Source organism: Zootermopsis nevadensis, unplaced genomic scaffold (genome assembly GCF_977971745.1).
Source record: "Zootermopsis nevadensis isolate Lab colony 2312 unplaced genomic scaffold, Znev_1.0 Znev_ptg000028l, whole genome shotgun sequence".
Taxonomy (NCBI): Eukaryota; Metazoa; Arthropoda; class Insecta; order Blattodea; family Termopsidae; genus Zootermopsis; species Zootermopsis nevadensis.
Window position 1 is genome coordinate 18,985,053 of NW_028259160.1, and position 22,702 is coordinate 19,007,754.

Consider the following 22,702-nt stretch of genomic DNA (forward strand, 5'->3'; position numbering starts at 1 on the left):
ATAGTGGTACAGTCCTTGAAAAATGTTTCACACGGTCAGAATTCAAATAAGAGGAACTGTGATCCTCTCAGAACATATTTTGCCATATTTAGCAAAGTGTCTTCCGTTTTATGCAAGTTAAAAAAAATCAAAACAGTTCATAATAGTAGTTGAATTTATACAGCTTAGTGGTATTTAAATAGACTTGCAGAGAGCTGTAGTAGTATTTAAAAGGGACCGCAAAGGGTTAATATTAGTAATTAAGTACGTTTGTTGTTTGATTCAGTTTTTTGTTTGATTAAGTGTGTTTCTTCTCCTGACTTACAATAGGCCGACTTAACTTTCCTAAAATTACGAAGAATAATATGTGTGCTTTTGAGTATAAACAGTCGGATACAATTATCTATTTATTTTTTGCAATAATAAAACAATTTCTTTTCTTAATAACATTACTATTCATTTTCTGTAATAATAAAGCTTCTAATTCATTTTATAATAACAATTTCTAATAAAGTTTGATCGAAATAAGTAATTCAAACCATAAACCATCTTTCCTACCCATTTGCGCAATCTCACCTACCCGGTTAGGAGAGATTGCGTAAAATCGAATGTCTGAAAAAACTGCATTATCTTATCAAAAATTGAAAAAAACAATCGGAATATTGTTCATTAAATATGCCTAACATACCAAAGAACACATGTGTACACTTATTTACGAAAATAGATAAACATTCGATTTTTAGTGATTTTTTCCCGAATTGTGCGCAATCTCTACTCGCTTTACCTTAATGATAACACGGGAAATTCCCTAGTTTTTAAATAGCCCTCAGGATTGTCCAAAATTCATATATGCTACTGCGTCCAAGGATACATAAAAATATCTTATCCCTGGGGAGACAACCCAGGAGAAATTATTACCTTCTATATGCTACAAAATAGGGGCACAGGGTTGGCCATAAGGTTTCCTTCGCCGAAAAATGGCGCATGTAAAGAATGCTTCAATGCCGTTATTTCTAACAATGTAAAGGTGTAACATTCTTGATGCCTGAACAATGCCTGTCTATAAAATACGTACTTCATTGTTTTAAAATACTGTATTGTTAGTTTTTGCTTGTAGTTTTTAGAATGATCTTATTGTCATCTGTATCTAAATATTTTACCAAGTTCTTAAATAACTCTGATCAACATCACACTTGGTAGGCTCTGGCATCCCGAATAATATGTCCTCATCTCTTCCTACCTTGAGCTACCTTCTTCCGTAGCTTAGTTCGTCGTAGTCTTTCATACCTATTCCGAGGCCAATTATCGGGTTTCTGGACAACGAAATATTTTCCGGGTATCAGGTCATCAGCCTAACGCCCCAACCCCCAACCTGGATCAACCCGTACTTGTGACAAACTGCTATCGAGTCTGGAGGACCACCATCAAGTAGCTTGAATCTCATGTTGCTTCTAGGAAATATCAGAACAGACGGAAGAAACAAGAGAAGACATTTCTGCTGATGATGCCCTTCTCTAAGATGAATTTAGGCAACTTATGCTGAACCAGTCAGGCCAACTCATCGCAGTTAAATACACAACGTGAATTAAAGTTTATGCACAGCACCAGAGGAAAAACTTGCTAGAGCCTCTGGAGTAACTCTTGCTGCCAATATGCCTTGAAACTTCTGTGAACTCTGGTTTTGGTATCAACTGATAAATCTTCGCAGCCATTTCCAGTACTCCTTACCTTGTTGTACGTAAAATGGATAAGAAATATTATTTTATGTGGCGAGATCAAAGGCCATTCTCTTGATATCTTTCAGTGTGGGTCCAAAAAATTTGCTTTACATCTTAGGATAGTAACTGGATAACTCTTCAAGATATTGGTTGTGCCTCCCTAGCATTCAATTTATTTTCCAAAGCTGACGTTGCTAATTCAAACACTTTTTTTTAGGATTGTATCAATCTCTTATGCTTACTCCTTGCAGCTCTAATAGCAACCCAAAAGTCAATAGAATATCTGAGATCTGTGTGCTTAATATCAACTAACTAACTAACTAGATGGCTTACCGAACCCGAAGGTTCATCACCGAATTAACCAAAGCCCTCCACCGGACCCTGTCCTGGGCCAACAAAATCCAGTTTCCTTCAACTCCTATCTCCCATAGATCCCGCCTGAGATTATCCTCCCATCTACGTCTAGGTCTCCCCAGCGGTCTCTTCCCTTCAGGTTTCCCAACCAGTACCCGGTGCACACCTCTTGTCCCATCCATGCGCGCTACATGCCCAGCCCATCTCATTCTTCTCGACTTAATCACCCTCACAATACTGGGAGAGCAGTACAGATTTTTAAGCTCGTCATTGTGCAGTTTTCTCCACGCCCCATCGTCTTCCCTCTTAGGCCCAAATATCCTTCTCAACACCCGATTCTCAAACACCTGCAATCTGTGTTCCTCCCTCTGAGTGAGAGACCATGTTTCGCACCCATACAAAACAACAGGCAAGATTATTGTTTTGTATACTTTAATTTTCAGGTTCTTAGAAATCAGACGGGAAGACAAAATATTTTGAACTGAGAAGTAGCAAGCATTTCTGGAATTTAGTCTCCTCCTAACATCCTCATGAGTATCATTTTGATTTGTTATTGTTGTTCCCAAATATTTGAACTTTGTAACCCTTTCAAAGGATTTATTAGCCACCCTAAGATAATTTTGCCCGCCTGTCTTCTGATGACGAGATACTAACATGTACTTAGTTTTTTCTGAATTTACTTCCAGCCCCACCTGTCTACTAGCCTCTAGTAAAACTTCTGCGTTCCTCTTTATTGTATTTATATCGTCCCCCAATAAATTAACATCATCAGCATATGCCAATAGCTGATGTGTCCCATTCAATTGCAAGTGCTTAATATCATCCACTTCTAAAACAAATGCAACTGATTGTCACAAGTAAATTACACCCGCTTTCAATTAACACCTTGTCATTAAAATTACATAAAATGTAAAACGTTTACATAGCCGAAATGGATCTTTGTAATTAGCTTTCGCCTTGCAAAAATGTTACAAACATAATCTCTATATGAGGAGTTCTCATACTTTTTCACTGGCGTACCACTAATTCTAATTTAACGCATTAAATGTACCACTAACCAATTTCGTTCATGCAAAATTTATTTATGTTAATATTATCTTTTGATTTTCTTTCTTAGTTCACGTACCACTCAACATTGGCTCGTGTACCACCAGTGGTACGCGTACCATAGGTTGAGAAATGCTTCTCTATACAGTTTTCACTCAACTGACAAAACTGCACGTCCCACAAGTGTTGTAACCCAACAGGAGACTTCACTAATCAGCTGTGCCAATTCGGTGGCAGATGTAAGTATATGGGGAGGAGGTGATTTTATTCAAATCCCTTCTAATTTTTATACCAATTTCACAAATATATATTAAAATTTATAAGACTGATAAATTTATTTGAAACGCGAATAAATGGATGTAAATATGGCAAAAGACTTATTATATTATGGAATCAGTATTGTATAACAGTTCCTCGCCAATAACAAGAGTCGATATCCTTTCACATAGGTCATCAAACCAAAAAAATAATCCTTTTAAAAACATAAAAACTCATACAAATTTAATAGCACCAGTTAAATGATGTAAAAATATATAAGGACAGTAACATTTACCAATTGGCTACCACCATCCAGGATTTGATGTTCTCATGGCAGTAAGTACGAAGATGACTGTCTTTTGGGCTGTAGCACCTTGCAGTCTGGTAGAAGTTTACTAAAGTTTCAGGGTTTCCTGCTGCCTCTGTCATCAGGGGACGTGTACTCATCGCCCTAATTATGCAGGCAGCAGGGAACTCTGAAAATTTAGTAAACTTCTACCAGACTGCAAGGTGCTACAACCCAAAAGACAGTCATCTTCTTCACCACCTTAGCACTTATGATAGAGTCACTGAAGAGAAACATGCCTGAGGATTGAGGCAGACAATACCTCTGAAACATCAGTAGATATCTATCAGACTGTACAGTACAACATCCTAGGAAGTGGCATTTTCACTCTACAATACATAAATGTTACCCTCAGTGGACTAGTTGTTAGCATGCTTGACACTGGACCCAAGGTTCGCGGGTTCATACCCGGCCAAGGTCGATGGATTTAAAGGATGATAAAAATCTGTAGCACAACTTCGTTTGGAGGGGAAGTAAAGCCGGTGGTCCCATGTTGTAGACTTACGGCATGTAAATGAACCTTGCTAGCATGATATGTTTCATGTTTCATCAGCAAAATTCAGTGGCCATTTCTCACCCAAGTCTCCTGTTTCACTCCTATATGGCTCTGGCTGTCAAATCAGGATAGAGTATAAATTGTGCAGAGTTAGTGGGGTCACTTACTACTCTCGCTAGCACCGGAATGCCCAAACGGGAATTGCCGGACACGGAAAATGAAATACTTAAATGATTTGTGTAGAAGAAAGCAGCCTTCCTTATATTACCATTCTCAATCGATCTGGCAAGCATGATAATCAGGTGAGGCAAAATGACACTCTATTATTGCTGATACGGAGAATTTGTAAGCTGATGAATTCTCCTCTACTTTATCCTCCTCTCCTCCTGATTCATTGTTGGCACAGAGAATTCACAAGATCATCCTCTTATTTTTCTCCTTCCTGCTCCTTCTGCATCACTGCTGGCATGGATCATTCAGAAGAATATGCATCATGTTCTTTTTCATCCTCCTGGATAATTGTTGACGTGGAGGATTCACAAGATTCATCCTCCTCTATTATTGTTGACAACTGGGCAAACGCCTGGAACATTAAATATCATAACAGTTCTTTTCTGTTTCTATAAGTTAGCAAGTTATGAACTGTATGCACGCAATTCTAAAATGTCACATTAGCAACTATGTTCAGTGACGACAGAGTTGTCTGGGAGAATCGACATACAGAAAGAATTTGCTGTTCACATGACACATTTCTTATGCAATAGACAGAAATTGTACGTAAGTATCAATACAAATAGTAAATGTGTATATAACCATACAGGCACAACAAAAGTTGCTTATATTTTCAAACATACGTAAAAACTGAATTTTGGTATAGATGCTCCCACCTCAGAAATTTAGAGCTTTTTTGTTCTGATGGACTGCAGCACTAGAGAGTATGAGAGTATTTATAACAATTTCTCAAACTTAAATTAAAATTTATAAGATTGATTAATGCATTTTAAAGTTGGAGAGATGGATTAACGGACATTTCACACAGCTCTTAAACTCTTTACCAAACATTGTTATGGGTGGAACCACTTGATCATGCATGCAGAATACCGAAATCTTGTTATATTCTGCTCGAAGAAATTAACAAGTTAGAAAATGTATGCATAGAACAATTCTATTTGCACCGCAGAACGTGAACTTTGCAAGTGGCATCAGTGTTGGTAGACTACTGTTTGGGATATTAACCTTTGCATAGGGTTATGTTGGTTAGTTGATATCATAACACAGGATTCCCCAATGTTTCTCTAAGCTGCATAAATTTCCACTCAGGAAACACGTAAGTAGTCATGTTAAGTCTCTGTTATTTTCTACATTCAAACAAAATTGGAATGTGCAGACACATTTCAATAAAACTCTTAATCTTATGAATATCTGTTCAGAGGCTCTTGAGTTTTTACATGCAGAAAGACAGACAAGGTAAAACTAATAGGCATAACTCTTAGAGCTACCGATTGTGAACATAACCAGAGAAAAAGTATAAAACTTAGTAATAATTTCAGACTTTCTTTCTCTCTTTTTCATCTGACCAATCCCTACGAGTATCTTGGCTTTGACGAGTCTTTGCAATCACCTGCAATAGTTTTAAGACTCAACTGTCAAGAAAAGAATTAACTCATTAACACACTGAGAGGTATATGGCAATGAGTAAGATTCATCACTGTTAAATAAGCACACACATAATTATGCATAAACTGAGTGGAATTCAAACCCATGAAAGTAGCGTTCACTCCAGCCTAAATCTGACAACTCTTTGGCAAATACTGGCCACGGTTCATTCCTTTCTATTGCCAAATGGTCTTTAATAAACAGACTACAAGGAACTAACTACTGTCATCAGTGCACATTCATCTCACTGTGGCCACTTATAAAAACAGCGCTGTATCTAACAAAAGATATTTCATTCCATGTTAAAATTACTATGTAGTAAGAGAATTCCTAAAATAGTACTTGAAAATCCACAATTTTTCAACTATGACAGTTCTGAAGAAAATAACACCGGTGTCATTGTCACTAGGAGTGAAAGAGTTATAAGTCATTTATGTTATAGTATGGACATCGTAGCCAGCAAAGGTTCTACACATACCAAGTACTGATTTACTGTTCGTTTGTCTTTAAGTGCCGACTTCTGTAATTCGATTCGATGTCTCGTGTCATCCATTTCCTTCTTTTGGACGTAAGGCTAGGAACAGAAGAAAACAACATTTACACACGTGTGTTACTATACTCTGACATGACTTATAAGATCTTAATTAAATTTGATATTTACAGTACTTTCAAACATAAGGACATGTACGCTTTGCTCTATTCATTTGATTCTGTTGCAAGTGAATTAAATTTGATGAAATTTGGTATTTGGTAACTAAAACCTATATGATAATGATATCAAGGATGTTCTAGCCAGTGAGTACGAGGTGAATTTGATGCTTTGAGAGAAGAGGTTCCAGGACTTCAGAAAGCACAAAACACTTTTTGGATATTTGCATAACACTTTGAAGTAGATTTTGAGGCAGTGTCAAGAAATGTTCAAGTAGAGCTCGGAGAATTGCAAAGCGTGGAAGAAATGAAATTAAAATCTCTTCCGAAATTTTAAAAACTCTTCCTAAAAATAATCTAAGTTCTGTAAATATAAATGTAACTGAATTATTTGTATTCTCCTACATTTGTGACCAACTGTTTTAAAGAATAACGCATTCTAAACAAACGTTACGGAGAAAAGATAAGGACAAACACGTGAATGTGAATAAACTACTGCCCCCTCTAATATCAGAGTGGATATTTCTGACCTGGTGAACCACAAGCAGTACCAAATATCGCATTAAAGGTCAGCAGTTCAAAACTGCCCACACTCCATATAAAATTACATTACACTCATGACATGTTTCTGTATTCTCCATTTCCTCATAAATTTGAATCCAAGATCTGTCTGCGACTGAAACTGAGGGGCATGTTGGTTGATATTATAATGTTAAAGTCTCTTCTTTTTCCTGAGGATTAACATTTCTTTTGACTGTTACAATCAATTCTATCTACTGTTTTTATAATTATATTAATGTATTCGAAAGGATAGAATTTTGAATGGCTCACATAATCAAAGCAAAACTAAATAAATGAATGGTGAATGTCACGATTATTCAGTACTCAAGAACACATTCCTTGTGTCTAAAGAAGTATTGGTATAAATGTCACAGTTATTTCACTGCAAATGACATAATTATATTTAGTACATAATTGGCTAGTAAAGCTTCTATTTTGCCAGCAATGAGCATCTAATTTTTCAATATGGCCCTCACTTTAAAAGTTTGTACATCTCTGCAGTGAGGGATACAAACTCACCAACTCCTCCTCGACAGAAGGGTCATCCCCTTCCAACCTCTCTCCTAGGTCATCTTCTTTGCCACTTTCCTGGTTGAGGTCCTAGCACCACAAGAAAATTACAATTAAAGACTTGTGTTACTGGTGTAAAGATCTTCATTAAATTGTACGTTTGCAATGCTCAAAAAATGTAAGGCAATTTAAATATTGCTTGCTCTAGTCATCTGATTATGCTGTGAATGGATTAATTTAGATTAAGTAAGATATTTAGTTCATATAACTCCAAAAATATTATAGTAAAGAGTTCCACACTTACCCATCCCAAATTAAATGGATCTCCTAAAGTGGGTCTCCATCTCACTGCTTCACGACACTCAGTTATGTCCCCGACAATCATACGGGACATCGCGTTCATCTCTGGTATAACGAACTGCCACCAAGAAAAAATAACATTTACACTTGTGCGTCACAGTATTCTGTTATTTATGGAAAGGTCATCATTAAATTTGGCATTTACATTTCTAACAAAAAATATAAGTCCATGTGCGCATTGCACTATTCATCTCATTCTGTTCTGAATGGATTAAATTTGACAAAATATGGTATCTATTCCCTACAACCACAAACATATTATGTGGAACAATTACCTTTTGAGAGAAACAAATTAAAATAAGATTGTTAAATATACATTTGAATTACCTAAACAACATAATACAAAATCTTACGTTGCTTTATTCATTATGCAAGTAAGCATAAACATAGGTCAGCAAATGTTGTCAACTCAGTCTAATGAAAACTCCACTTGCCTGACCTCCCCTTCTCAACAAAAATGGTTTGAAACAACTGATTACAAACCTATTATATACTTATAGATTACTTAAAGATGTTTTCAGCAAATCAGACTCCATAACACCAAAAGACACTATGGTACCGAATACTGAATTACAAAGGACGTAGAAGGAAGGAAGTGGTCATTCCATAATGTAACATACGATCCCAAATTTCCCTGGGGGACTCAGGAAACTCACAAAAAGCCTCTGGGCCGAGATCTGAACACACAACCTCCTGAATATGAAGCAGGAGTGCCAACCTCTTCACTACAACATTTGTACGGTTGAGATGTGAGCCAGTACTGTTGGCAACTCCTGGCATCTTAACGTGTCAGAACAGGGCATTCACATACTTATAAACAGAATGAAATGGTGAATCGCAATTGGCTGGTTTGTTGATCACTGTGTGTGTACACATTTGTATTTGTATCTGAAGCATTTATTTTGTTTTATTTAACATATTTATTGATCAAGAATATTTAAAGAATGTGTTTATACCAGTCCATATAAACTACACCACCTTTAAGCACATACGTTATTTCGGATCAGTGGTACAAAAATTAATATTCCCCATCAAAATATGTGTGCTATTTATTTTGATATACAGACTGTCACACTCTGGTTAGAATAGTACATATCTACTCTCTAACAAATTGCTTAATTGTCTAGTGCACTGTCACTCCTGATAGTTTTGTTCAGACGTGTAGTGTGGTAAAAGTTGAAGATGGCTGCCTTCTGGATTGTAGAACTTTACCGAGGTTTCAGAGATCCTTCCTACCACCATCATCACTCAGATGGAGACAGCAAGAATCTCTGAAATGTTGGCAAACTTCTACCAGAAAACAAGGTGCAACACCCCAGAAGAAAGCCATCTTCAGACCCACTGCCATAAAAACCTCAAATCCTACATGGTAGAAGTTAATGGACATATCAATTTTGATCCATCTACCTGTTGACAAGGGCTGTAAGCACCCCTGAAATGTCAGTTAGAGGGCACTAATACCAGAAGATTGTCAGCTTCACTCCTGAATGTATCTTAAGAAGTCATATCAGTCTACTTCACATTCTTACGTACATAGTCTTCAATTTTTATATCCATATCAACCTAAATCCACATAAGTGTACTAAGTCCTCCGTTTCTGTGTATCTGTTCCTTCTTGTACCTACCTTGGAAACAAATAAGATGACAAACATCATGACCAGGAACCAAACTACTTTAGTGGAGCAGAAGCATCTCGGGAGGTATGCAGTGCATTCTCGCTCCACAACGTTTATTAGCCAGGCCACATATTTGTCCTTGTGCGCAATGATCGCAGGTGCTGGGCCTCGTAACAACAAGATAACTGCAACAGAATATTAGACTATTAATACGATCATCTAAGCGCACTTCATATTGTGGTCTCCCTTGACAAACCGACACTCGTCTGCTCAAGAAATTCCGTTCATGTCATTACTGTATTCGCAAAACACTGCCATCTTAAATTGTCTCTTTTCTCCATGATTTCCAAAAAAGTTGTCAGTGGAACCACGGATCCGGAGAATTTGACGTAAATACGCCTATACGGAAAGGAAGTTTATATATTGGTTTTATTCTAAATATTTCCTTTATACATTCTTTACAATTGAGTAAAGTTTGATTAAGACATTGCTTATTCAACTTGAATTACTTACGCTTAAGATGGGTCTGTGGAAGATGAATGTAATGTAATGAAATGAAATGTTTTATAGGTAACAACAATGCCGAGTAAATAGATGTTTCCTAGGTAACCATTGCTGTTTATTTGTTGATAAACAGATGACGTTTCCTAGGTAACCATCTTACACATTTTCGACACACTTTTTTGCAGAATGACACTGACCCTAAAATATAGACGTATTTACGTCAAAAAATTTCGTGCGCACTTCTCTTCTTCCAATAAATTTCCTGCCCATCCCCCTCTCAACTTTACTGCCTTAATAATCTTCGGAGAATAGCAAACACTGAAATACACAAGAAAATGCTTCGATATAAAGTGACGCTTAAGGAACTCTTCCAACTTCCACTCACTTTAACCATTGATGGATCACTGAACATAAACAGCATACTGTTCTTTGATACCTTGGTCTCTTGACTTTCATGATTTAAATTTCTTTTTGTAATTTTTTCTACTTTTGTACATACATAGTGGGGGCTCAGAAGATCCTGAAATGCACGACAGAAAGCATTCTCCGAAATTAACTTTTAACGTATTGCATTTTGTCACATTCAATATCGTTGCAGTCTAGCCTATAACTTTGAATCCACGATCCTCAAGCAGAGTTTATAATGCCTGGAGACAGAAGGAAAGAAATGAATGATTGACTGTCTGCATCATATGTTTCTAGATAGTCATAAGTTAAATTCCGAAATTTCATGGTTTTTTAAAGGTAGCTCTGACATTTTCGTAGACAGTTGCAGTGACATTCATCACGTTTTTCTCATTTCACATTTACGTTCCGATAAACGTTTTTAGAACTCGGTTTCACACAAACAAATTAAAAATAATTTTAAACATTACATTTTTCACCTACTCATTTCTAAGTCCTCCATTATTCACAAAACGAAATGATCTAATAACAAACCATAAGCATCATACATATAAAACACACACATTTTCGTGGAAACTCAGCTACAATATTTCCAAACACGAGATTATTTTACAATGAGCGTAGACACAACAGTGATATGACGTATTATTAACGTGAGGAGGGATTATAAACTTTCTAGCAGAGGCAATTATATCAGAATAAACGTTTTTAGAACTCGGTTACAAATAGACAAATTGAAAATAATGTTATAAATTAAGTATTTCACTTACCTACGTCCAAGTCCTCCATTATTTACCACGAAATTCTCAAATACACTTCATACACAATAAACTAATATTTTTCCATGGAAACAGCGACAATGTATCCAAACAAGAGATTTATTCACAGCCAACAATGTTATTGTTACTTCATTTACAACAATAAAATCGAAGTTGTCCTTAGAACAAGTCTTGTAGGGTGGAATTGAGCAGTGAGTGACAAGCCCACTGCCTCTGCACAACTTTTACTCAATCCTGATTTGTCTACTAGAGCCATCTAGTAGGGAATCTGGAGAGACCTGGATGAGAAATGGCCGCTGAATGTTTGCTTATGAAACATCTCGTATCATGCTCGTTAGGTTCTTTTACATGGCTTGAATAGCTGTCCCGGAACGGGTCAATAGGCCCGTTCCGTTTACAGAAACAAAACACAATTTCATGGAAATATTTATTGCAACAGATACAGCAAGTGTCCAGCTATTTTTCAACATATTCGCCACCGGAATTGAGACATTTGTCATACCGTGGGACCAACTTTTGAATACCTGTGTCGTAGAAGTCTGCCGCCTGGGATTGGAACCACTGTGTGACAACCATCTCCGCCTCTCTGTCATTCTCAAAACGCTGATGCTGACCGGACAGGAATTTCTTGAGGTGTAGGAAAAGATGGAAATCACTGGGAGCGAGGTCCGGGCTGTAGGGTGGATGATTAAACACCTCCCAGCTGAACTCCTGCAGGAGACTTGCTGTCCGTCGAGCCGTGTGCGGCCTAGCGTTATCACTGACCGCACTTCACAGTCGGCGGGAGCTGGAATAAGAAACTCCATCTTCAACAGCTGCAACGATGCTACTGTGAGAACGCGGCAAGTGCCGTTAGTGCATGCGCCATGCTACGTCATTGCTCTATCACGTACGCACAGTCGCTTCGTGCAATATAAGGTTTGCTAGCTGTGGGACGAGTGCGAAACTTACTTTTGGGACGCGCCTCGTACTATAAATTAATTATTTGAAAGCTCCTGCATTTGTCGCCAACTGTTTTAAAAAAAGATGCATCCCAAAGAAACGTTAAGTTGGAAACTTATGTACAAACATATGCAAAGTGAATAACAGTAGCCTCTGACCTCATGAACCGCAACGAGTACCAGATATCACATTAATGTTCAGCAGTTCAAAAGTACATACAGATTTGCATTGCAGTCTTGACATGTTTCTCTGTTCTCCATTTCCACATGAATGGGAATCCAAGACCTTTCTGTGACCTAGCCTACAGCCGCTTCTTTACTCTGAATATTAATATTTATTTTAATTGTTACAATTACTTCTATCTACTGTTTTTATAATTACATTAAAATATTTCAAAAGTAAGGATTTTGAAAAGGTCACATAACCAAAGCAACAGTCAATTCCATCATTCCCTAGTACTCAAGAACATCTTTTGTGTCTAATTAAGTGCAGGTGTAAATATCACACATGATTCGGCCCCTTAATATTCATTGCAAATTATTTGGAGCCGTAGTACCAGGAGAAAATAACATTTACAGGCTTGTGTGACAATACTCTGTTACCGGTGTAAAAATCTTCAATAAATCTGATAATTACAGCACTCATAAAAAAGGACGGCAATTTAAATATTGCTTGCTGTATGCATCTGATTGTTTCAAAAGTATTAATTTTGACTAAGTTTGATATTTATTCCATACACCCTGACAAATGATGATAGCAAAGAGCTCCACACTTACCAACCCCATATCCACTGCATCTTCTTTAGGGAGCCTCCATCTCACTGCCTCAAGAAATTCATTTATGTCCGCGACAATCACATGGTACATCGCTTTCATATGATGGTCTGCCACCAAGAGAAAATAACATTTACACTTGTATTTATTTATGTCACAGTAATCTGTTATTTATGGAAAGGTCTTCAATGAATTTGGCAAAACAAAAATTTGCAGGCTGAGATTTCAGCACAGAACTTCCTCAATATCAAACAGGAGTGCCAAACACTTTACTATAACATTTCGTCACAACAGACCTGTACAGTTGAGTGCTCAGCCAGTACTATTGGCAACTCGTGACTTTTATGGAAAGGTCTTCAATGAATTTGGCAAAACAAAAATATGCAGGCTGAGATTTCAGCACAGAACTTCCTCAATTTGAAACAGGAGTGCCAAACACTTTACTATAACATTTCGTCACAACAGACCTGTAAAGTTTAGTTTCTTACTCAAGGGTTAAAACACTTGAATGAGACACTAAACTAACCCCCCCCCCCCCCCAAAGGGGGTTGGTTGCTTTTTAAACACTTGACCAACCCTCCCGAAGGAGGGGTTGGTCAAGTGTTTTAACCCTCCATTCAGGAGGGTTAGTTTAGTTTCTTACACAACCAGCTTTTTGAACACTTGACTAACCCCCTTGGTTGCGTTTTAAAAACTTGACCAACTACCCGAGGAGCTCCGAAAGGAGCGCTCCGCTCTATTATACATAAACTTCAGAACTTCAACACAAGTACAAGAACGTATTTCACATATCAGTGTACATAAACTTCAGATTCTGCAATACAAGTATGAAAAATAATTTTACAAATTAATATACACAAACCTCAGAATTTTAAATTTTAAATAGAAATACAAAACTTGCTTTACATATAGATTACAGATATACATAAAGCTTAAAATTTTCAGCAGAGATGAAAGCATCTACAGAATAGAAAGAGTGAGTGAAGAGGTAATCTTTCAATGCAGGCTTAAATACCTTTATATCATAATTTAGACTTTTAATTGTTGTTGGAAGATTATTAAATAACTTGATACCTGTATAATTTGAAAATCTTGAGTAAGAAACTAAACTAAACCCCTCCCCCAGCATGGGGGGTTAAAACACTTGACCAACCCCCATAGGGGGGTTGTTTAAGTGTTTAAAATGCAACCAACCCCACCTTTGGGGGGATTGGTTGCATTTTAATATCTTGAGTAAGACACTAAACTAACCCCCCCTTCGGTGGGTTTAGTTATGAATTGCCGGGGTATTTATAGAGCGTTTGCATAGTTATGGGGCTCTCTTAGGTTTTGATCTTCAAGTCGTGCAGACCCGATCTACACGTACTTTAATTTATTATACAAACAGGTGAATCATCGCGCTGCCTTGCATTAACTGTAACTGGTTATACTTCAAAGTGTCTCAAGAGGAAATAAAGTGAATATCTCCCAGCTCATCAGTGTCGTCTTTGGGTGCCCAAGGCAAAAGATTTTGCATCCTTCGCGAAACATCTACCTCACCACTGCCTGAGAATCGGAGGCCTTTGCTCACCGACTAAACCCACAACCATTATCAGAAATTCCTTAAATACCTTTCACACTTATCATAAGTACTAAAAGTTGTAACCGTATGAGTGCCGAGTGCCACGCACGTCACTGGGTTTGACTACAATAAACAAACATAGAGTCGAGTGTGGAAGGACCTGTTACAACACTCTCAAGATAACAAATGATCGCTGCTACTCACGCTACATGACTGAAACTTCGGCCTATGAACACATGTTCTTGTAGGAGATTGAAAACAACCCAAAAGGCTCAAAATTTTAATCACTTTTCGCTTATGTACAACATGCTTAATTCGGCCCACAGTTTAACAACACACCCCTCCACGTTTGTCTTATTACCAGTCATATTTCGTTCTATGTAGGATTTGAGGTTCTGATGATGCAAACAATTTTTACTTTTTATTTTATCATACAAGTATCAAAACCTAGCTCAGTGTTCTGCCAAATTCTCACTGGAGTCAGCTTGCATGTGTATAAATATAAACAATTAGTCCAATTTAATGACCGTAATAAAATAATGATTATCTGGCTTGCCACTTTGAAACGCAAGATCTAAAATCACAACACTAATAAATATTTCACTTACACTTACAGCATCATCATGGTACTACAAACTAATTATTCCGTGCTGACATTAAAGGCACAAGTTATTTGAATACACAAAATCAAATTAACATGCTCTGGCATTGCATAATGCAAATAAAAATATTAAAATATTGTGAATATAAGAAAAAGAAAGGTCTTTACCCTTCTATTAAATATAAAAATGGTTGACCTCAACATGAACTGAAGAAGAGGTGAATTGTACCAAAATCACTCACAAACTGGAATTTTCATAAACACAAATGCAGTGATGTAAGTTTACATGTTTATAACGGTGTAAGACCATTTGAAGTTTGTGAGTTTGTGGAAACTAGATATAAATGTTATTCAATATCTTTTAGAAAAAGTATTGTCAAGAACAACATTCATGCAGAAACTAAAAACATTAAAATATGGGCGACACTACCAACCTATATAAAACCCTAAGAGTGAATATAAAGAAAGCAAAATGTTCACTGGGAACTTTTGTTTTGCAATACCATTTTTACCCATGGTTTCCAGCTTGCAACAATCTGAGAAAAGCTGATTTGCTGGCAATGCTTGATGTTTCAAAAAAGTTGAAATGTTTTTAATATCAGGGTCCTTTAACAAACTTATGACTTATGTGCTTCACGATAAGAAAAGAAAATAAAAAAAACATGAATCTTCCGCAAAACATTTACATTACACGCTGGTCATTCTTTATTTAAGTCTCCAAAGAAATTATGAGCTTCTGGAGATTCAACTTACATTTAGTAGTTCAGCATTTAATAAAAGTTTGTAAAATCTGAGAGATATTGAAACGGGTGACACGACTTGCCTGCTGCCAGATCAAGAACTAACATTTAGAGGTCATGAATAATCTGAGTTGCCCCTTGACAGAAATAATTGTACAGAATCTTTCAAACTGCTAGAACATTATGATCCTCTGCTGAATCACCACTGTTTTCAAAGGCACTTCACTGGCCAGTCAAAATGATTTCTTGAAAGCCCTCCATGAAGTGTTGCTAGGTGACATTTCAAGACAAATTCAAGCACCGCCTAATATTGGATGAAACTTCTGACTTTCATTTTGTCGAGAGGTACATTCATGATAGTAACAGGTCTTACTGTTAGAATCCTTTCCTTCTGTGTTCACAAATTCTTACATTTTGGTTCATATATTACAGACTGGGTATAGATTTTATTCACAAAATAAGAGAAATTCAAAGTCACATGCAAAATGAACATGACACACTGTTCTTAATTCTCTGACAAAAACCAGGGAAATCAAGAAGGCAAAACCTGACATAGGAAATTATGCAAAAGAGAAGTACAGAAAACTTTTCTACAAAATTATTGATAACCAAATCGGTCATCCATCAGCTTCTTTCTGAAGTATAGAAACATGAATTTTGCTGCTACTACATAAGTGAGAAATTTCACATACATAAGTTTAAGGCTACCTTTCCTGCACAGCATATACAAATGATGCCCGTGTATTTTTTATATCCTCTTCTTCATTAAAACCTTGAAACTAACAGTAGTCCGAGCTACTGATATTGTTGAAAATAAGCCATAACACTGAATGGGGCAAACCAACAGAAGAGCAGACAACACAAAATATCATTGCTGGGTAAAAACTCAGAGCACTGAGAAATAAACAGCCCAATCTTCTCTGTCATTCCAATGCATGACACACGACGGCATGAACGTTGTGTTTTGAGTCACTATATTCACCAACCGATACTAAGATGAGAACAAAAATATGATCTCAAACTGTTGAAACCATAAGTATTGCAACTGTGTTTGTCGGCATAACTGTAAGTGGTTACACAGGCGGTTGAAATTAACGGATAATGAAAAATATTAAGAACTGATTGTTTTAAAGACCAGTCAATAAGATTGAGGTAGAAGTCATCTTGGAGGTCAGGGGCATCCGACACCTTAAAGAAAAATAAGCACATGAAACTCCCAGTGCTTAATACAAAGAAGAAAATTAACTATTTCATAATAAACACTATCATCGTCTCATGGCTTGTGTTGGCAGAACAGCTGATCACAAAGTCACAACAGCCACGTCAGCCAAATCAGATTTCATCAGAGACCAGGGGAGAATCAGACACTGAGACAGGATGTGGAGTGAGCACAGACACTTCATTTGTGGATTTTAGAACATTAAAACTAATACAAAATATGACTAACCTTGAAGGGTCTGTGTGATATTTCATGTGTTGCTTTTATTGCTGTCCTAAGCAACTTTTGGCTTTGTGCACTAAGTGGTGACAAGGAAAAGATATTTGATCCTGGAATGAACACTTCTCTCATCACATTGGCCTCTAACATCTTTAATGTTGGTGCCAAGAACTTCGTTTTTCAGCAAACATGAGAATGCCAATCTCTCACTCCCTCCTTCACCATTTTCACGAGCCTCTTTTGTAGTTAATCCATTCTGGCCATACTCCTATATTTAAAAACAGACACAAATTTCATTGACATTTCTACAACTTGCTTACATTAAGAGAAATTCATAAAGCTTATAGACAATGGGGAATTGACAAAAGACCTGATGGGAAGTGAGCTATTCAAGTACATCACAAATAGAAATTTTAAATGACGGTATGATACACTCACTCCATGTGCAAAGAGAAGAAAAAGTAAATTAATTAGAGGGACATACAGCCCTGCTTATGTCCTCAATTTGATAATCTGATTTTGTTCTTGTACAGTGCAATTGTAGTCAATTAAGAAGAAACCAATTTCTGTGGATAAGGGTTCCTTTACAAATCTGATAAAGTACAGTCATGAACATAAATTGATCTCATCCTCAGCACAGCATACTCACTTCATCAATTACCTGCTTTTATAAAGTCACAAAAATCATAACTTAATGAAAAACACTTACTGTGTTCATGAGAAACTTCATGCGCCATCTGTTGCCAGCACGCAGCGGAATAAAGCGATCGCCTGACTGCAAGTAAGGAAAAGATGTCAGTAAAATCTCATAATTCTTTTAACCACATTTTCTAAACTAATTAAGAGAACAATATACAATATGAAGATAACTGTCTTCTGGGGCACTGTGCAAGTAGCCTGGTACAAGTACATAGACGTTTCAAAGGTGCTTGCTGCCTTCATCATCAGAGCGATGGAGGCTGAATGTGCATCTGAAATGTTGTCAAACTTCGAACAGAATACATGGTGCAACATCAGAGGACACTAATCTCCTTACCTGCTGCCATGAAAACCTGAAATGTCACCAGTATATAAATATGTAACACACTTTTAATTCAGTACTTAAACTGTATTAAATAACAGAGAAAAATTCTTAAACTCAACTGCACACTTCATGTTTTAGAAACCACAATACTCTGTTCACCTGAATACAAGACAAAGGCAGTTACCAACTTTAGCAAGTGAAAACCTAGAAGCGTCCTCAGTTCACATACTAGAGTGACAAATGACTACAGTCAAAATGTCTTTGTCACCATTAAACGGTACAATAACGAACAAAGCTATCAGAACAGCAAAGCAAATTTACACTTGGGTTGTGAATGGACCCATACAGTGCTGCTGCAGACTTCAAAGTTCACATGCAGAAACTGTTTGTGACGATGATACGTACTTGGAAGGATAATATCAGGCAGGATCCATGGGAGACAGGAGATGAAGACGATTGGATTTTCATGGCCAAGGACAAGGACAGGGGGAGACTTTCCTTGATACAGTCATGAATCGTGTTCCCTAAGCCATCAAGTTAGTCAGTTAGTTACATGGTTGCTTCATCAGCATATATGCAAAACAAAACGTGAACCCTCGGCTATGAATAAGTATGGAGAAATAACACAAATCATGGATATAATGTTAAAGGGAAACTCAATGCACTTTTCTGTGCATCTATAATTGTAAAATGCTAACTCCTCCAGTTTTATCCTTTTATTCTTTACTTTTTGTCGCTGTTGAGTGGTTACCATTATGTTTGGGGAGTTCTGAGTTACAATCTTGAAGTTCTTTATGGTTGTGTTCAGTCCCTCTGGGCGTATGTCAGGATAGTATTTGAAGTAAGCCACGACGACTTCCTTATTTATCCTTCCCATTTCAGAAACCGTAGTAGCATTTGATGCTGTATAGTTTGAGCAACTGAAAGTGTCTTCAAGTAAACCTGAAATAAATAATGAATATTTCTCAGTGTGTGAAGTAAAATGTTTGTTAAGGCGACATAATTTGAAACAGAAGAGAGAGAAAATGTAACAGCAGGATAAATAGTAAAAGACAAGATACATCATTAAGCTAGCAAGACGGAAGTTAACAAACACTTATAAAAAAAATTAAATCTGTGGCGTAACAGCTCCAGAGAGCCAAAGCCGACTAACTTGACTGCTGGCCTCACGTCCATGTGCCTAAGCAGAGGTGAACGATCATCCAACGTGTGGTCAGCACGACGAACCCCCAGCTATTGCTAGCCTTCCTGACTGGATTATGCTACATGGAAACAAGAAATTAAAGGATAACAATCCCTTGATGGTTAAAGGGAATGCAATTTATGGGACAGGGGAAAGAACCGAGAATATAAATTCTGCTAAAATCAAAATTATTCAGATTGTGGAATACAGGAGTTAAAGGAATTCAAGATAATCAGAAGATACACTACATTTTGTATCTCCTAAAGTGTAAGAAACATCAATTTCTTAAAAAAGACAAAGCATAAACAGACTTTCTGGGAAATGATACAAGAAAGAGAAAAAAACATTGTAGATCCTAACAGTCCCCAATTTCCTAGCTGTGGCTGCACAAAGTAATGTTAATGTAAGTAAACAGCAAAGCTGTCCTCATTCTTAAGTAACCTTCATGAATTGTGTCCAGGCTTACGTTCTGCCCAGCTGACCATGTATTGCAATAAAACACTACTAAATCATAAATCCCAGAGTTAGAGACTGTCCAGCAGCCCTCATGTACAGGGTTTAAACCCCTTTTCCAGAATGACACATAAAAGGTTAATCACCACACGGTGACGTATAGGGGATGGAGGTACAGCTTTATGCTCTGACCACATGGGAAAGAGCATAAGATACTGATCGATTCTATAGGAGGCTAAATGATATCCAGGGTCAGCCTGGATGTAACGACAAAAGGATAATTCTCTGCCTCTGCCAGGAGTCAAACCTTCGTCTTTAGAATAGTATGAAAGTCAGACTTTTAGCACAACTAAACTGATCTATAAATTCTGTAAATATTGTTAAAGGATTTGTTTATTATTTCATTTTTAAAAACTGTGTCTGTAAGTTAAGGCCACATTATAGGCTAGGTGTTTAAATTTTAGGCAAGATGAAATTGCACGTATGAAGATGGCCTTCATCTAGGATGTTGCATTGTGCAGAATGGTACATATTGATGCTTCAGCATTTTGGAGTAGCCTCCATGATCAGAGTGATGATTGGTCTTGTCACCTCTATGATGGAAATGGTCAACATCTGCCAGAATACGTGGTGCAACAGCTGAGAAGACCATTATGTACATTGTAAATGCAGAGAAGAAAAATGTCAAACCAAAAGAAGAAAAAGAATAAACTAAGTGGTGCAGTGGTTCAGCTCCGTTGCTCTGTGTTCACCCAGCTGTATTGTCTTCATCAGCAGATGAATATCTGTCTTGATGACAATAAGGTCTCTTCAAATAATTCCAAAATTCTTTAAATTAAAGATCAGTAACTTAATCACTTATCCAAAAATTTATGTGTTGCTCTTTTTGAACATGTTAAAAGTATCACAGCATTCTTACTATAACAATTGTAATTCTGTAATTTTTTGATATCACATGTAAGTTCAGAGAAGGAAGGGTTCTTTTCATTATTCTAGAAAACAAAATAAATAAAAGATGGCATCAAAAAATCACAAAGCAAAATATTCCAGTAACACATAGAACTGGAGGTTGGATGGATCCAAGAAATACTTTGGACACAAATGTGAAGAAAAAAAGTTTTTCCCCTCCTGGTTATTTGGCTCTAAGCCAGTAACTTTATCCACAGGTAACATGACTCATTCTTATTGTAGTATATAAATAATCCTCCCTTCCTCACCTGTCTACTTTGCATTGCCAAAACGACACATGCCTGTGTTTGAACCAAGCACACCAGGATTGGTGAGGTTGACAGGGGCATAGAATTCTTGTAGATCATTTTGTTAGGATTCTACGTTTGCAGTCTATCTGATTCAGCAAGTGGAAATGTCAAAAATATCAGAATTATTATGAAGTAAATTCTTATTAATTCAGTATCAGATAATTACAAATTGTGTAATTTAAAGTAATTTCCAATTGGTATCTAAAAAGATATGACTTTATATGCTTTATAATTCCAGAAAATTCAAAACTTGGTTGAACTGTAACCCAAAGTGGTAATTAAATACAGGAAATACCAATTTAAAATATAAACATACAGTAAACTTTTACCTATGAATAGAGTGTGCACCTAAGCACCCTTCCAAATGAGCAGAATGTGGGCTGAGGAAGAAAAGAAGAAGCTGGCATTAGAACACAATAAGTAAAGGCGTGTGAATCTCTTACTACATAGGTTCTGATTGTGGTATTCTTCAATCTGTGACCTTCATTACAAATGAGAAGATCAAATTGAATCTCAGAGATGTCCTCATAATAACGAAGAAACATTTAATATGAAATCAGCATCACAGGTAAATGAGGCAGAAGTATGTAATCTTTGCGTCTGTTTTTCTGAAACGGAATAAAAACAACATAAAACTGACAGGAAAACATCCAAGAGGAAGACTGTGAGAAGAGAAGAAAAAATTACATGATACTTACTTTTTCTCCCAAGTGCAAAAGATTTTTTGTGTGCCATGATTAGTAACAAATACATTTTAGGAACAATTTTTCCTATAATCAGATATAAATGCCATACATAAAAGATTGAAGCTGTACATAACGATACATTTGTTATGAACAAAGTCTATAAATCAGAGGATGAAATTTCAAGTGAACTTTTAAAAGAAATACAAATGTTACAAAACCTGGAAACTGTACCCAATTCACTCTGTAGTACAATCCTCCATGACCAGTTACTTGTGCAGCTGATAAAAATATTTACTGTCATCATGATTTACAACAAGTTGAATCATACTATTTTCCAAACATCAGAAGTTTAACTTTCTTTCACAAATCCGTGCAGTCACTCATAACAACAAAATGTAAAGTATTACCTGATCAACTACAAAAGTCTGTATTAGTTCTCTTCGAGCCCCGTATGGCATGTGACACACCCTCACACCCATTTCATTCGACTGCTAATGCAACACTGGTAGACAAGGTGACAGGGCCAGGGTCTATGGCAAGACATCCTGCGACATACAGACAACATATCATCATTTCAAAAGGATTTTTTAAAATCTGTTTTGGCTTCTTAATCCATTCAGTAATCTACATGTCTGCCTGAGAATTTCACAGCAATGAGAGATCAGATGGTGGTCTTCTGAACTATGAAACTATGTAGTCTTATAAGTCATTAGCACCAGTTCATAAGTACATACTGCCTCCATCTTCAGGTTTCTCCAAATAGTACTTATGAGACTGCACAGTGTCATAATCCAGCAGCCCAAAA

General features: G+C 36.8%; 2 protein-coding genes and 1 long non-coding RNA gene across 6 annotated transcripts in view; 1 reads left to right on the forward strand and 2 right to left on the reverse strand.

Annotated features, from left to right (window-relative positions):
* Nucleotides 1-11,763, forward strand: part of LOC147872388 (uncharacterized) — a 24,576-nt gene extending 12,813 nt beyond the window's left edge. Inside the window, exons 2-3 of the long non-coding RNA XR_015537429.1 lie at nt 3,169-3,337; nt 11,677-11,763. This is a non-coding gene — a long non-coding RNA (uncharacterized LOC147872388). The remainder of the gene's footprint in view (nt 1-3,168; nt 3,338-11,676) is intronic.
* LOC147872389 (uncharacterized) lies at nt 3,535-11,897 on the reverse strand. Of its 3 annotated transcripts, none has more exons than XM_087357203.1 (6): nt 11,762-11,897; nt 9,559-9,734; nt 7,878-7,991; nt 7,583-7,663; nt 6,333-6,428; nt 3,535-4,781 (listed from the first exon to the last, which is right to left on the reverse strand). In XM_087357203.1, exons 1-6 carry the CDS (start codon nt 11,811-11,813, stop codon nt 4,671-4,673), a joined length of 630 nt encoding a protein of 209 aa, XP_087213329.1. In that variant the 5' UTR covers nt 11,814-11,897; the 3' UTR covers nt 3,535-4,670. The 3 variants fall into 3 exon arrangements, with proteins under 3 accessions (XP_087213329.1, XP_087213330.1, XP_087213331.1); XM_087357204.1 differs by lacking the exon at nt 11,762-11,897 and adding an exon at nt 11,229-11,357; XM_087357205.1 differs by lacking the exon at nt 11,762-11,897 and adding an exon at nt 10,063-10,165.
* On the reverse strand, nt 11,848-21,521 carry LOC147872390 (uncharacterized). 2 transcript variants are annotated; one of them, XM_087357207.1, is made up of 5 exons: nt 19,068-21,521; nt 18,002-18,067; nt 17,302-17,560; nt 12,956-13,062; nt 11,848-12,024 (listed from the first exon to the last, which is right to left on the reverse strand). In XM_087357207.1, exons 1-3 carry the CDS (start codon nt 19,380-19,382, stop codon nt 17,372-17,374), a joined length of 570 nt encoding a protein of 189 aa, XP_087213333.1. In that variant the 5' UTR covers nt 19,383-21,521; the 3' UTR covers nt 11,848-12,024; nt 12,956-13,062; nt 17,302-17,371. The 2 variants fall into 2 exon arrangements, with proteins under 2 accessions (XP_087213333.1, XP_087213334.1); XM_087357208.1 differs by lacking the exons at nt 11,848-12,024; nt 12,956-13,062 and adding an exon at nt 16,267-17,042.
* Between the last annotated feature and the right edge of the window lie 1,181 nt (nt 21,522-22,702).

Excerpts from the sequence above, each read along its gene's own strand:
- LOC147872389 (XM_087357203.1), bottom strand. The coding sequence starts at position 11,813 with ATGGTTGTCACACAGTGGTTCCAATCCCAGGCGGCAGACTTCTACGAC. Across the intron at positions 6,429-7,582 it reads CTTCTGTCGAGGAGGAGTTG|CCTTACGTCCAAAAGAAGGA; the intron begins GTGAGTTTGTAT and ends TTCTGTTCCTAG. Across the intron at positions 4,782-6,332 it reads GAACAGTAAATCAGTACTTG|GCGTTTGCCCAGTTGTCAAC; the intron begins GTATGTGTAGAA and ends TTAATGTTCCAG.
- LOC147872390 (XM_087357207.1), bottom strand. The coding sequence starts at position 19,382 with ATGATGTATCTTGTCTTTTACTATTTATCCTGCTGTTACATTTTCTCT. Across the intron at positions 18,068-19,067 it reads AGAACTCCCCAAACATAATG|TCAGGCGATCGCTTTATTCC; the intron begins GTAACCACTCAA and ends CCTTACTTGCAG. Across the intron at positions 17,561-18,001 it reads TGAAGTTTCTCATGAACACA|GAGTATGGCCAGAATGGATT; the intron begins GTAAGTGTTTTT and ends TTTTAAATATAG.